The 15,926-nt window shown below is 36.3% G+C and overlaps 1 protein-coding gene across 9 annotated transcripts in view; it reads left to right on the top strand.

Moving 5' to 3' along the window:
• LOC101736066 (transmembrane protein 47) overlaps positions 1 to 15,926 on the top strand; it is a 24,054-nt gene extending 8,128 nt beyond the window's left edge. For 3 of the 9 annotated variants that reach the window (XM_062669726.1, XM_062669725.1, XM_012695516.4), the window contains exons 3-6: positions 7,029 to 7,225; positions 7,875 to 8,014; positions 9,580 to 9,642; positions 10,645 to 11,619. In XM_062669726.1, coding sequence (XP_062525710.1) covers positions 7,029 to 7,225; positions 7,875 to 8,014; positions 9,580 to 9,642; positions 10,645 to 10,823 — 579 coding nt within the window. In that variant the 3' untranslated portion in view covers positions 10,824 to 11,619. Of the gene's footprint in view, positions 1 to 2,531; positions 2,891 to 7,028; positions 7,226 to 7,874; positions 8,015 to 9,579; positions 9,643 to 10,644; positions 11,620 to 12,168 lie in introns of those variants that run through there. The other 6 variants (XM_038012518.2, XM_004932064.5, XM_038012516.2 and 3 more) reach the window with 5 other exon arrangements.

The raw sequence follows: 15,926 nt of genomic DNA, 5'->3' as shown, positions 1-15,926 counted from the left end.
GTGACAAAATTAGATAAAATGGGTTTCGTAAAAAAATATACATAATAATATACATATTATATAATAATTATAAAATATACATTAGTGTAGGTATTGGAGGCGGCGATAAACATAATATTATTATTTGTATGGTATTTAAACGTCATGTTTAAACGTTCATCGCCAATTTTGAGATCCGTTGATATTTAAAATCACGAACAAATTAACACACTGCCGAATTACATGACCCAGCGTTGCTCGGGTCATTTACCATAGTAAAAAGTGTCTTATGTGTTAATTCAGGCTATAAATTATATTTGTGTAAAATATCCAAATCCATTTAAGCTAATGGTTTAGGTTGTTTCACAAAAAAATAATTAAGTTTTGTATCTAAAGACTGTAGGCACTGAAAATTCATATATCCGGATTGTAATGCCTGACTTCGCACTTACCGTCACAATAAATTTATAAAAGTTATCTATCTATCTTCTTCTTCTATCTTCTATCTTCTATATATATAAAAATGAATTGCTGTTCGTGAGTCTCGCTAAAACTCGAGAACGGCTGGACCGATTTGGCTAATTTTGGTCTTGAATTATTTGTGGAAGCCCAGAGAAGGTTTAAAAGGTAGATAAATATGAAAATGCTCAGAATTAAATAAAAATAACAATATTTTTTTCCATTTGATGTGCCCCCCGTCGGACGGATTCCTTTTGTTTGTTTTAAGTTTATTTTATACAAAAGTTTAGGTCTTTTATTTCTTGATTGAGGCACTACGAAGTCTGTCGAGTCAGCTAGTAAAATAATAAAATCAATAATTTTGCTTAGAAGGAATTTACAGTTCAATCCTAGGTCGTCAAGTAATTAAATGTTTTGGCTGTATCCTTTGAATGATGAAAAACAAATGGTACAGTTCCAAAATAAAATCGACTCAAGCCCCCATTTATCTTAAATCTAATAAGCACATGATTCATCATCTTATAAGCGAGAGAGAGAGAGAGAGAGATTTGAAACGTATTCATAATCTTTGTGTAACCCGCACGATGCAGCGAAGTGTATGGATAGCACAATTATTATTTGTGTATGTTTTTCTGATCAATTTTCGGATTGAAAGAAAACAAACAAGTTAGACATTTTACACATTGTTCGACGCAACTTTTTTAACAAATGACATCAAAAATTCTTAAGTGGACAAAAAAATCTGTTTATATTAATAAAAAAATCATTGACATCTAGTGGTAGGGACTTAATTTTTGATGAATCCATTCACTTTGTGGTTAAGGATATCAGCGCCATTAAAGTGTCTGATACAGATAACTAGGTTTGCTCAGTTCCACACTCACTTCCATAAATAATTCTTAAAATTCATATCAATTAGTTTTACAACTAATTTCGATTCTCTTTCCACAAAGAGTGTCTTTTGAATGTCTGTTGCCAGTAAATTATTGTAAAGAATGAAACTTTCGATATCATCCCTGTTACGTTTATTACGTCATTGTAGGTAAAACTCATTGCTCTTTGAGGTCGTAAATATCAACGTACGACCTCATTTGATGGTTCTTTTTTAAATAAACCGGTGTGGTGGCATGGCGGCGGTGACCTATATTCAAGGAGTTTGACATGAAAAACGTTAATTATTGAGCTGCCTCCGAATGTTGTACCGACCAAGCCTTGTAAATAATTGTTGAAGGCAAGTAAATAAAGAACTACTAATACATAATTTTCTCTTTAAATGTTAACTTATATATCACTATCACTACATAGTATAAAACAAAGTCGTTTTCTCGGTCCCTATATCCCTATGTATGCTTAAATCTTTTAAACTACGCAACGGATTTTGATGCGGTTTTGTAATAGATAGAGTGATTGCAGAGGAAGGTTAATATGTATAATAACATCCATTAAATAGTGGAGAAATACTGTTATTTTTGAGGTTTCTAACCTGATGTCGTAAATAATCAATAATAAAATTTCATGTTTCCGAAGCGAAGCGAGGGCGGGTCGCTAGTATTGTAATAATTAGCGGCTATGCAATGTGAAGTATAAAACAAATAATCTATAATAATAATCCTTTATAATTTATGAAATACTTAAATATTCTATTAAATTAATAAGGGGTAATTCCCAATGCATTTTGTGTTGTGGATTGTGTTGTACGCAACAGCTCTTATGGACAAACTGTAATATATAAAATAAAACAAAAATAAAACTTTTTTGAAAGCTGTATCGAAATTTGTTGTACAATAACGATTTCAAGATTTGCTATAATTAATTTGTTGTACAATGACAATTTCAAAATTTGCTATATTGAATGCGTACTTATTGCGTAGTCAGAAAATTATCCGTTCCATGTTCGTAAATTGAGTGGAATACGTGCAATCTTTTTTTAGATAGGTACCTGACAATTATCTTTTTATCTTAACCGGATTACATAATAATTTTAATTAAATAACAATAACGTAGAGATTTTTAAATTAATTGTATATTTTTTTTAAATACGTTCACAAATAGTATAATTTATATTTATGCTTTTTGTATATATAAAATTTAAGAGCCGGACTAAAAATTAATAATACATATGCCTCTACACATTGAAGTAATTTAGTAAGCAGACGACCCCCGATTCACTTGAAACACCCATCTCCGATTGAATTGAATCTTGAAATTTGATTATGGTGCTGTGATTGTGTGCGCTAAAATCAAGGAAGCGTCTTATGTGTGATGTGGTGAAGTTTGGTGAGGTGTGAGTGCGGTGTCGTGGCGGGTGGGTAGTGAGCGCATGCAGGGGCGCGCGGGCGCAGGTCCGGGCGGGCATCGCACTCTCCCGCGCGCCCTCCCACCTCCGGTCCTGCCGCCGCCGCCACAGTTCGCTTCCGAGGAAGACGAGATGCCGGCCAATCAAATTGCACAGGTTTATCAAAATTAATTTTTTATTTATTTTTTATTGCTTAGATGGGCGGACGAGCTCACAGCCCACCTGCTGTTAAGTGGTTACTGGAGCCCATAGACATCTACGACGTAAATGCGCCACCCACCTTGAGATATAAGGTAGGACCTTTTATGAGTCCGCGCGGGTAGGTACCACCACCCCGCTTATTTCTGCCGTGAAGCAGTAATGCGTTTCGGTTTGAAGGGTGGGGCAGCCATTGTAACTATACTGTGACCTTAGAACTTATATCTCAAGGTGGCTGGCGCATTTTCTTTGTAGATGTCTATGGGCTCCAGTAACCACTTAAAACCAGGTGGACTGTGAGCTCGTCCACCCATCTAGCAATAAAAAAATATATTGAAAGAAAAAAAATGCGCTTTTGGTCGGTATTATTATATTATTTTAAATTTAATTACATTATATTATTAAATGCTTTTTTAAATGTTGGTTGCAATTTTATATGACAATAAGCAGAAATTTTAATAGTTCACATTTCTTTCGCGTTCAGTTTCTTCAATAATTCGATTAAAGAAAGACAAGATTTCGAAGGGAAATAAATCTTGAATAGAGAATTACCGACCTATTATATAGCATTCACATAAATCTTTCATTAACATCATAGACAATTTCCAATAGGCCGGTTTTCATTGTGGATTCAAGCACAGATCATCATAACATTCAATAAACCAAATATTTAATCATTGGGTTTACCATATGGCAGGCGAGCTCTGAGCAGGTGTTTTTAAAGGATGATAATAAATATAATTGGTCATCGATTCGTTGTGGAAAAACAATAAATATACGTTCCACATTTCACGACCCTGAGTCAGTATTTTCTCTTGTGTGCGTAACGGACGCATATCTACGTGCGAGATAACAAACAGGACATCCAGACGTCGAAACCCAAATTTACTTGAACTTGGATCACATGGTTCAGTGGTCACGATCATAGAAGTCTGAGTTACACAGGAAAAAGCTTTCCGTTCTTCAGATCGAAATGCCATGATTACGCAGCAGAAATACTCGGTACTTTTGTGTCCGGACTCTCAACATTCATATTACGTGGATTGCGAAGTCTCATTAAATCGAAGGAAATTGACGTATCAATAGTTTATTCAGAACGATCACAAGGTTTACGAAAAAGAAAATGCTGCAGTTAAGACACCTCGCCCTCGACAACCTGACGTACTGTTATTGAAGGGAAAGAAAACGGGAAAGTGAAAGGTGGGTGGTGTCTAGAAGTGAGGGACGGGGCGCGGGGAGTAGTCATCGATCGGAGTTCCCGACGGGACATAGAGCCGCGGGGACCGCCATCAGCTGATAGCGAAGCGCGACGATCCGTCTCCTCAAAGCAACTGTCGTCAGGGCTTGGGAATGATTCGAAAATTACCAGGTTATTATAATTCCCAAGCAGGTTTTTCGCGAACACTCACTAGGAGCGAAATCGATACGTGAACACTATATTCGCCGGGATTAACCAGGTTAATTTCAAACGATTTGGGGGCGGGGCATCCCGGCACTTTTCAAGACAAGTTAGTTCTTGAGTTGATACGAAAACTTTTCGTATCTCTAAACTGATACGTCTAGAGTGCCCGCTACCCTTGCAGCACGGTGGTTTGCAATTCTAGCATTCTCGAAGAATGTGACTTCGTCTTTCTCGAACTGCTTCTCTCTCCCGCTAATCCGTCCAACCTATTTTTTAAACAAAGCAAAGTAATTATTCGTTCTGATTGAATAGTTTCCACGGCCGCCACCTATTGACTCAAATTGCACGGTGACATTAACGTTGTGTGGTTTATGTCAATATTGCGGTAACCGCTTAAGGACCAGTAGGCCGTGAGGTCATCTGCTGTCCACGTATACAGCAAAAAATCTTATTATAGAATTATAAATTTTACTAGGATTCTTTTATTCATTAATCGTGACAAACCGGAAATGTTTACTATCGAGGGGGACATAATATATGAGTCACATAATAATATGGTGATAGAATTGTTGACCTTGGCTGTTCCGTAATATGATTCGATGACGAATGATGAATAATTATGTACACCAAGAAAAAAAAATTAGGTACAGTTATAATTATATTTCTTTTGTTTTAACTCAGTTTTTACAGCTAATATTATGTAATTAAGCTGAATGTAGCATTATCTATTTAGCTATCATTCTTTATTCAAAGTTGTTTATCTTTCGTTGTCTACAATAGACATGCTAGATAATAATATATTAGCACATTTTTAAAACTGTAAATAGAAAAATATATCTTTAAAAACCAACTATATTTCATGCTTGGACTACTTTATCTACTTCTTTTCTACATGATACATTTAACTTAAAAAAAAATACACAAATATAACGTTTTATGAATATATAGCTCCATTCAAAATAATATCTATTCCCATTATTTCATTCCTTTGAAGTTGTGGCCAGTTATCGATTGAGACGCACTTTTTCTATAGGACGGCTCGCTACTGAAATCTAAAGGAACATTTTAGGTTGTCCAAATTTTCATGGCGCTAAGAGCATTATATAAATAATACTTTCTAAATGACTAAATGAAATGATCTTCAGTTATGATAAATTCAGAACAGTTCCTTTTCAACCACGCCTTTTTTTCTTTTTTTTATTGCTTAGATGGATGGACTAGCTCACAGCCCTCCTGGTGTTATGTGGTTATTGGAGCCCATAGATATCTATAACCTAAATGCGCCACCCACCTTGAGATATAAGTTCTAAGGTCTCAGTATAGTAACAACAGCTGCCCCACCTTTCAAACCGAAACGCATTACTGCTTCACGGAAAAAGTAGGCAGGGTGGTGGTACCTACCCGTGCGGACCCACAAAAGGCCCTACCACCACTAAAACGCTTATATGGCCTCAGCTACCAAACTATCACTAAAATCGCATAATATCCACTTTGTACCCCACTGCTAATAATTGAAAAGCTCCTGTAGAATTCTGAGAATAAACTTCGTCCATTTTGTTGATTTAAATGTTGCTCTAATAGCAAACTCTTTCATGTTAGTATTTTTTTTCTTTGACCAAATTAACATTAGTCACTCCTTTCTCTTCCAAACGGATCAATGGTGTCATAGCTGTCATATAGAATACCGGATGGCACATCCCTATTAAGATGCAAAACAATAAGCTAGCAATCGATCTCCAAGAATAAAATAATCAAAAAGAAATGGTAATAAATCCAAATACAAAAAATTATTGCAATTTTATATGATTTAAACATCATATTATAAATTCTAATACTTATCATCAATCACACGCACGGATGATGTCAGATGTGATGTGTCAGATTTTTCAGCCATGTTATATGGTTCAATTATATGCTAACTTTACAGCAGTCATTCGTCAGTCGAAGCAGATCGCCGTTGCCAAAAAACGGCATTGCATCATTATAATATTTCCACAATTTTTACCAACAGAATGAATTACTGTTTCGTGGCAGTAATAGGCAGTGTGATAGGCATAGGTAGGTACGTATCCGTGAGACCTCAAAGAACGCGCCCTTTACTAGAGCGAAGTTTTTTGAGGTCGTAGTTTTCCTATTAATATTTTAACTGGGCAAAACAGCACGCAAGACTGATTTCCTAAAAAAAAACAATTGTTATTTTTATTGTTGTACGTAGGCTAGTCTAGCTTACAGCTCACTGAATTTGAATGAAAGTTTGTTTTTATGACCTACAACCTTAACTACATGAATTTAAATATTAGATAAAATATTTGGAATGCGTATAATGTAACCGAACGACATAGAACTCATGACCTTGTCTTTATTTCAATTATAAATTGTATTTGTATATTTTTTTACCTATTTTAGTGACCTCGAAGGGTCATAGTAGACCGAACGTGTATGTGAGTATGTGGGGTTCTAACTTGGTAACATTGATAACACTAGCCGTAGCAAGTACAGAGCTTCGCAGAATCTACCATCGGATCGGAAACGCGACCCACTCAGAAATTCCGGCGAGAAACTCAGTGGACTGTGTGTTGAGGGTTAAGATTTTCTGTAAAATTTACGTTTAACCAACACATAACCCAACACATATATAGTAATGATGTAGCTGTGAAAAATCTATCATATAGAAACTTTCTTAATTTATTCTAGGTAATCGCGCTAATATGTGGCTTGCTGGTTGTAATCCTGATGGTGCTTGGACTGGCATCAGCGGACTGGCTAATGGCGGCCGGCTGGCGTCAGGGGCTTTTTATGCACTGCATCGACCCAATCGCACCAACACCCTTGCCCTTCGACATTATAGCTCAGCCGGGATGCTACGCCGCGAGACCAGCCCCATACATCAAGTCAGTATAGCGAATTATGAATATGATGTCGAGAAATAGAAACGCAGCACAGATTTGAAAGCATCGTGCCCTAAAAGATAAGACGACTGGTAGATGTATATTGAGGTCGCGATGCGACTGAGCCGGTTTTCGAATCCCGCAGGCACGTACTAATTTTTGTAATGAAATACGTACATAACAAATGTTCACGAATGAATTCCACGAATAACATGGTGTAAAAAATCAAATCCGCAACAATTATAATGTTGTGTAATATTGTGCAATTAATTACTAGTGGTAGGGCGTCTTGTGAGTCCGCACGGGTGAGTAACATCACTCTGCCTACTTCTGCCTTGAAGCAGTAAAGCGTTTCGGTTTGAAGGGTGGGGCAGCCGTCGTAACTATACTTGAGACCTTAGAATTCATATCTCAAGGTGGGTGGCGCATTTATATTGTAGATGTCCTCCAGTATGTATATTGTTGCGCATTTATATTGTATTGTGTATGGGCTCCAGTAACCACTTAACACCAGGTGGGCTGTGAGCTCTCAGAATAGTTACATTTTGCACAGAATAGTCACAATAGTTTTATTTTATGTAACAAATTAAGTTTGTTTGGTTTATATTTTATTTGTTAGTTGAGTTGAGGTTTTACGTGTGACTTTGGACAGGGCCGCGGCTGGTTTGTGCGTGGCGACGCTAGCGGCGGATGTGTGCGGGGCTCTGTTGACCGGGCTCGGACTGCGCTCCACTGATCACCGCACTAAGTTTCGGTACTACCGTTTCGCAGTGCTCGCTATGGCCCTTGCACGTACGTATCCACGTATACACGGCTTACGATATCAATATCTATAGGCGACAACACATTTATAATAGTTCGTGTTCGATCAGTGGTTCTCAACTTTTTGTTTGTCAAAACACACATTGAGCGACTTAAAAATTTTGACGGCACACAAAGAAAAATATATGCCTAGAAGCCTTGTTTTCTGACGTATAACACATCGTGTGAAATAGTACCATTATAACTTTGCCTATAAAATGTGATACACAAAATTGTCGACCTAATGCTTGAGAATCACTGACCTAAATTCTACGTCATGATTTACTAATTTTCATGATGAATATACATATACCAACCAGATAAAAAAGCAATCAATAAATATTACCTAAGCCATTTTAAGTTTAATTAAAATTTTTCATTTCAATTTTTAACTACTTAAGAAAATCTAATAATTATAAATGTTTTAAATACACTATATTGCCTGGTATAATATGTGTTTAGATGTGTTTGTAAAATAAGACCCGTTCGATATTTCATTGGATGTGGGTGAAATTCAGTAGGCAGCGGCTTGGCTAGTAGGCAGCGGCTTGGTAGTAGGCAGCGGCTTGGCTCTGCTCCTGGCATTGCTGAAGTCCATGGGCGACGGTAACCACTTACCATCAGGTGGGCCGTACGCTCGTCTGCCTACAAAGGCAATAAAAAAAAAAAAAAAATCGATTCTTTAAATTTCATTGCTCAGGATTCACAGAAATGTTCTTAAAAATTATAATGAATTAGTGAAAGTTTATTGGTAATGGAAGACACAAGGCAGCGTACCGATTACTAGTTTAGGGACTATTATTTCATTAATAAAGCCGTTTGAACTAAATGCGCAGAGAAAACAAAAAAAAAAAACAAAGAGGAAACAATAAAAAATTAATGCGGCTCACTGGCATCCTTAGAGATTTTCTTGAACAAGATAGTGCTTCCGTTTCTAAGTAATAAATGAGTCGTCTATTATCAAAGGTGGCAATCTGTGCATTTGGACAAAAAAAAATTATTGATATGTCAATACAGATTGATTTGAATATAATCGTCTCCTTCAAAGAATACGGTTCAAAACCTGCATTAAATAGTTAACCTGTTATTTATCTAAGATATCGTTCCGAAGAGTTTTGTGACTGCCAATGGAATACAAAGTCAATAATTCGTTTTTCTGATTTACCAATCATTGTCCAAAAGTCAGATTGCCGGCTTTGATAATAGTCGACTCAAATATAGAATGAAGTGTAAAAGAAACTAGGGAAATTCTAATTCCAACCCTTATATTTATTTGGGTTATTAATTTAAGTAATAATCCATAATAGCTGAATAATCAGAATTCTGGTTGATTCAGATAGATGTATATTATTACTAAACAGTTAATTTCGAACGGATTGAATCCGGAGGGCTGATATTTTTACTGAAATCGATAATAATGTTATTTAATTTTGATCACTTTGCATTTTTCGCGGTCACGGACGACTTAAGTTTTGATCGTAAAACATAGTAAGTTTTAATTATTTGTACGACTTGCGAAATACGTGTGTTACTAATTATCTGTTTTATATTTTCAGTGATGTGCATTTTGATAGCATTAGTCATCTACCCGGTTTGCTTTGCGGCCGAATTAAATCTGGGTAAGCGAATTATGTTTTTCTTTTTAATTTCTATCAATTGTTATATTCTAAAGATATGGTATGGTATTTTTAATAAAGGTATGGTATTTTCTTTTCGTATTTTTATATAATGTAAAATTATTAATGTGCCTTTAAAAGAAAATGAACACTAAATGAATACAAAACGAAAAAAAACGATCTCGCTTTGTTTATTTGTTTGTATTAATAAATTAGAAATAGATTAATAAAAAAATATGTAAAATTAAATTTTGTAATTGAGGATTTCTAAGAGACAATCCCGTCGTCTTCGTTTTTTTCCCTACCTATTCTAGTAACTTCTAGGAGTTATTCTAGGATTCACTGAACTAGTAGGTGAGCTCGCGGGTCTCAAACTGACGTTGTTGCTAATATGAACCCTAGTAAGAGCCGTGCCTCGCAGAATCTACTACCGGATCGGAAACGCGACCCCCTGACAAGATCCGGCGAGAAATTCAGTGGACTGTGTCTGAGGGTTAATTTACTCGTCGAGCTCTTCGTCGCAAGCGACGGGTTCGACGAGAACGATGACCGGTGCTTGAGGTACCTATAAGCACCGTTAGTGGATCGGGAGGATCCGTAATGACGTGTTTTGGGCGACGTCGACTGTTTACCATTCGGTCCGCAATATCGGAAATTTATCCGCCGCACCGCTTCCCACCAGAGCGGAGTTTATTCATACTACCTAGAACCTCTGCTTTCATTCATTTATCTTACATCAATATATTATGCCAAGTATGGCAAGAGGATGTCCCCTTCAGAGATTTTTTTTATGTTTTTTTTCTTACCTATGCTGATAGCCTTGAGAGGCTATTTCAGCTTCTGCTTGACGTGTAGGAGAGCTCACGGGGCTCAAACCGGGGTGTTGTTAACACTGGCCCTAGCAAGGGCAGTGCTTCGCAGAATCTACCACCGGATCGGAAACGCGACCCACTGAGAAGATCCGACGAGAAACTCAGTGGGCTATGTAATAATGTTATGTTACAGGTAACCGGTCCGTTTGGGAGTTCGGTTGGGCGTACGGAGTGGGGTGGGGAGCCGCCATATTCCTGTTCGGGGCCGTAGTGCTTCTGCTCTGCGACAAGGAGAGCGAGGAGCTTTATTATAAGGAGCGGAAAGTACGTATCAACCAGCTAATAACGTCTGTATTAGAAGTATACGTGTGAAAAGTTAAGCGCTTGAAATGAGGCCGTCAGCGCTAAAATGGCCTAAGCTTACCATAGTCAGTATGGAGGCAATTAGGTTTGAATCTTCATGAATTTTAATTTAAGTAGGCCAAAAAAAAAACAATACGCGTAAAAGTAATTTTTACAAAACTATCTGTTATCTATGGGTGAAACTATGGATAGGCCGGTTTTGCATCAAAATTTATTATATTTTAAACTATCGACCCGTCCTCGTTTCGCTCCGGAAACTGTAATTGTGTGTAAAAAAGTGTTATTGGTTTCTCCACTATTTAATGGATGTTATTATACATATAAACCTTTCTCTTCAATCACTCTATCTATTAAAAAAACCGCATCAAAATCCGTTGCGTAGTTTTATTATTAACTAAGCATACATAGGGATATAGGGACAGAGTAAGCGACTTTGTTTTATACTATGTAGTGATAAATTCCAATATACGTCATATAAGCTTGAATATAAAAAATTGGGGGTTAGGCCTCTTTTGCACTGATGGCCTCAAATATGAATAGAAAGTTTTTTATTAACTTAAATGTATGGCCGTACGACCCGTCGGAAATATCTGCGCACCCGGTTGAAATGCGCTTCCCCACGCCTAACTAGTACCGTTGCCAACGCAAGCACCGACGCATGTGTATTATTCTTGCTTTCGTAATGTCATTTTTGTTTATTGTTTCTCTGTTCACTCTGTTTCAAATTAATAAATTACCTATTTAGTATTTTATTGTAAGATGAGTAGGACTATAAATAGTGCAGAACGGAATTTAGTAGACACAAGAAAAGAAACGTACTTTAAAAAAAAAGGTTGAGAATAGCCAAACAGGAACTCAACCTGTCCGGCCAAAAAGACGCCCTAAGAAACATACTAATAAATTCCTTGGTGTACATACAGGTTTAAAAAATTTAAACGAAAACGCATTTTTTTTGCTATCTCTCTAGTTTGCATGACGTCATTAAGCCAGGTTCGCAGATATTTCCGACGGGTTAAACTGTATTGAAAGCGAAGCGCCTCATATTTATATGAGATCTTAAATTGATACCGTCAGCGTATATTGCAATTTATTTAAAACAATACATTTTGATGCAAAAACGGTTTATCCCTAGTTTCACACATAGGTAACAGATGGCTTTGTAAACATTGATTTTGCGCGAATTGTTTTTGGCTACGTAGCCATGTGAAAGTAAATTCATAATCTAATTATGGTAAGCTTAGGTCACTTTTACGCTGACGGCCTCAATTAATACCTATAATGGTATAAGAGAAATGTGAAGTGTTCACATTGTCTTCGTCAGCGTTTGTGTGTAAATATGTAATTAATTGATCAGGTGGTGAGCGTGGAGGGCGGCGGACGCCCCTAGGGTTGCGGGCGCCTGCCCGACCTCGTGCCGTGAGCGCGCGTCTAGTGCGCACGCACACGCGCGCCCGTGACGCGGCTCGACGCACACGCACACACGCACGCCACGCCGCGCGGCCGACGCACGCGATCCCATAGCCTTTTGAACGACATTGCCGCCTGTACTCTACCACTGAACAAATGCCATAGATACTAAGGATCCCATTTAAAAAAAAAACATTAACATTTATGTTGAATTTAAACTTTTTAGTATTTTGATTTAATTTGTTAACATGGAGCGCACTAACGCCGTGTCATTCAAAAGGTCGCTTCGTCACTGAAGTACTACTATATTATTATTAGTATTATTATTGCCGATCGAAATGTTTAACCCTGTATTCTAAAAGAGTTGTTTTGAGATGCTACATTTATCGGTTTAAAGTGAAGATACGAATTCCGTCGTGTTGAGTACATTGGGCTTGTCTCATCGTGTTGCGGAACTCTGAAAGCGATTGTCACGAAAGATCTGATTCGAGTAAAGAAAATTAATGTTAGTTTTTTGAATGTCTAGTTTTTTTGTGAGGAAAATTAATAGTAGGTTTTGGACGACGTCTGTTCTGCTTGTTATAAATTGTAAATAGAAATTCAATAGGCTGAGTTTACGCACAGCAAGAGAATAGCTACAACGGACTTGTTTGTCTCGAAAGTGTTGAGCGCAGTGAATTTGCTCGGACTTAACCACAACAATCTGTTTAGAAATCTAGTTCTAAATAATTGTACAATTTTTCTAACATGTCAGAACTATTGTGAATAAACTGTTGCAGGGATAAATTGAATGCAGCTTTGATTAAGTAAAGTGCACGACTCGCGGCTGAGAAATTGAGTTTTGCAGCATAAAGTCTGATTATAATAAATTATTGCAAATCAGACGGTTAATCCAAAGCGTTTATGGTTGGTAGATATGTGTTTATTCGTAGTTGATTTGCTTAATTTATTTATGTACTGATATCGTTTTTAGTCATTTATAAGTTTGTGTTAGAGGATATATATTTAAAAACAAAACAAAAAAAATGTAGCTATAAAAAGACCTTTATGAAGTGAGAGTAACACTTTGTGGGGTTGCCTTTTGTGAATTTGTGTATTTTTGATTTTTCTATAAACTTCACTGTTCGACTGTTTTGAAAAGATTTTGTTTTGTTTGCAAACGCTACCGATCTGTGTATCGAATTATGGAGGGAACGTGTCCAAGGTCATTGCATCAGAGGTGATAACAGCATACAATTGATTTTTATATAAACTTCAGTGTTGGATTTTAAAAAGATTTTGTTTTGTTTGCAAACGTTACCGATCTGTGTATCGAAACATGGAGGGAACGTGTCCAAGGTGGTTGCATTAGAGGTGATATTACAACCATTGAAATGAGCAAGGATAGTGCGGCTGGTACGAACTACATTGAGTCCACGATGCGTCTCGGACACGCTCCTGTCCGCGTGTCCAGAGAAGGCCGCTTGTCTCTGGTCGCGTTGCGGCGAGTGCGTCGCGTCGGCGGCGTCGGTGTGTGCGTGTGAGTGCGTGCGAGTGCGTGCGTGTGCGTGCGGGCTCGAGTGGCATCGGGCAGGCGACCCTAATAACCGCTCGCTCTACTCTATACCTGCGATTACAGATAACGAACTGTGTTTTAGTGTAGTGTAAAGTGAAAGACCGGACCTATGACCGAGTGAATTAATGTTGTAATAATGTACGGGCTACGATAACTGAGACGTGTCGATCGCCGAAGCTACCTTTCGATGTGTAATTTAAATCGATGTTCGAAATCGATTCGCGGACGGGCTATTCGGAATATTAATTATCTGAAATGTGAATCGATATTAAAATCAACATTTTCGGATGCCCTATTTTCGATCGATTTCAACATAAGTATAAACGTATAGAATAGAATCAATCGATATTATATTCCGCAATAGATATTTCTCTGTAAAATTATTTCTGTGTATGTAATCAGAGCTAGGTATCTCGAATATCTGCGAGCAGAGTTGAATCTCAATTGTTTTCAGGAATTGAAAATCTAAAAAATTGCATGATACTTTATTAACGATTGTCATATATTGTAACCGCATTAATGTAATTAATCTCAAATATAGTAAGTAATTATAGTACAGCGGTATATTATTATGTACGTTTAAGTAAGTCTAAATCATCATAGTTGCTGTAGTCATTAGAATGATAAATGGTTTTCGGACATGATGAATTTATTAGTGATTCAATTTATTCTGTACTACTACTATAATATTAGATGTTTGTGTAATCTCTCATTAAGGCTTTAAATAATTTACATTTTAATTTATAATAATTATTTACATTTTTACAAAAACTTAATTTTAAACTATAACTATAGCTCCTAATAATTACACGGCAACTATTGGAATCCTCACCTTACGTTTAGGAATTTTAAAATTTGATTTAAGAATAAATATTTTACTTATATATATCTAAATTATATGTAATCTGTAGTTTTTAAGAATTTGTAACAAAACTAAATGATACAATTTATCAGAACTCGTTGTATGAAAAAAAACTATATAAATAGATTAGAAATGATTTCCTTTATTAATAAGCTACATAGCAGTATTATGTTATAACGTACGTAATAATGTGTGATACCTCAATTTTTATGTTTAATATTATTTTCTATTATGCTCTTTCTTTCATTTTATATTAGGTATCGCTCTGTGTCAAGTCAAAAATTATGCATATTTCCCCACTAAACTACACCACTGCCATGAGTTATAAGTTATTTAAAGTGATATTTTATTTTCATTATTAGGCTAATTTATTGGAAATAGTTTTAAAATATGAGGAAATTTATAATCCTGTTAGCTACTTACGTTATGGGCAACTAAGGCACTTTAGTCAGTAATGTTATTGTCTAATAAATGTATTTATTCCGAAATCACTTTCTAATAAAATATAAAAATAGTCATAGTATGACGAGTACAAGATTTTGCGATACGAAAATGTTGTATATTTAAAAAATACAGTACAAAGTTATTTATTTTATTATTATTGATTGCGTGATCTAGCTCACGACCCCCTTGGTCTTACGTGATCGCCGATGTTCATAGACTTCGTATAAAGTAAATTGGGACATGAGGTGCAAGTAAGTCGCTATTGTATAATGGCTGTCTCACACTTCGCTGCCAGGGTCCTTAGTGCGAGTATTTTAACGTTCTCGATAGCGTAAAAGTTAAGTCAAATTTGTATGGAGTTTGAACGTTTGTCTACGTTTGCCGCTAGGGGCGCTGTTCCAAATGTATACAAAGAGTAACTTTTATCCTATGGAGAACGTTATAAAACTCACATTAAGCACATAGAACGTATTTCTACTTTGCATCAGAAATAGGTAGATGATCGTGAAGCAAACTCGTATAGGCTTACACTACGCCCTAATTAGTCTATGCTGATTGGTTATTGTAGTATCTCGGTATAATAATACTCTGGGAACGTTGTCTGCTCATTCTCCAGTGAATCCGGAAAGTTTTTCAATCTTGCTAATAACTAAAGATAAATGTATAACAAGAGGTGTTTTTTTTATATTATTGTTGTTCGAACATTGTGAAAATTAAATGTAATAAGTCAATTGTTGTCAGTGTTAAAATTGTTGCCCAATTAGATCTGAAATCAAGCTATACGTTTCCTTAGCCAAATATGAGTCATATCAAACGAGATTGAATAAATTAATTAGTACATAAA

Source organism: Bombyx mori, chromosome 8 (genome assembly GCF_030269925.1).
Source record: "Bombyx mori chromosome 8, ASM3026992v2".
Taxonomy (NCBI): domain Eukaryota; kingdom Metazoa; phylum Arthropoda; class Insecta; order Lepidoptera; family Bombycidae; genus Bombyx; species Bombyx mori.
Note: the sequence above shows the minus strand (reverse complement) of the source record. Positions and strands in the feature narration are given on the sequence as shown.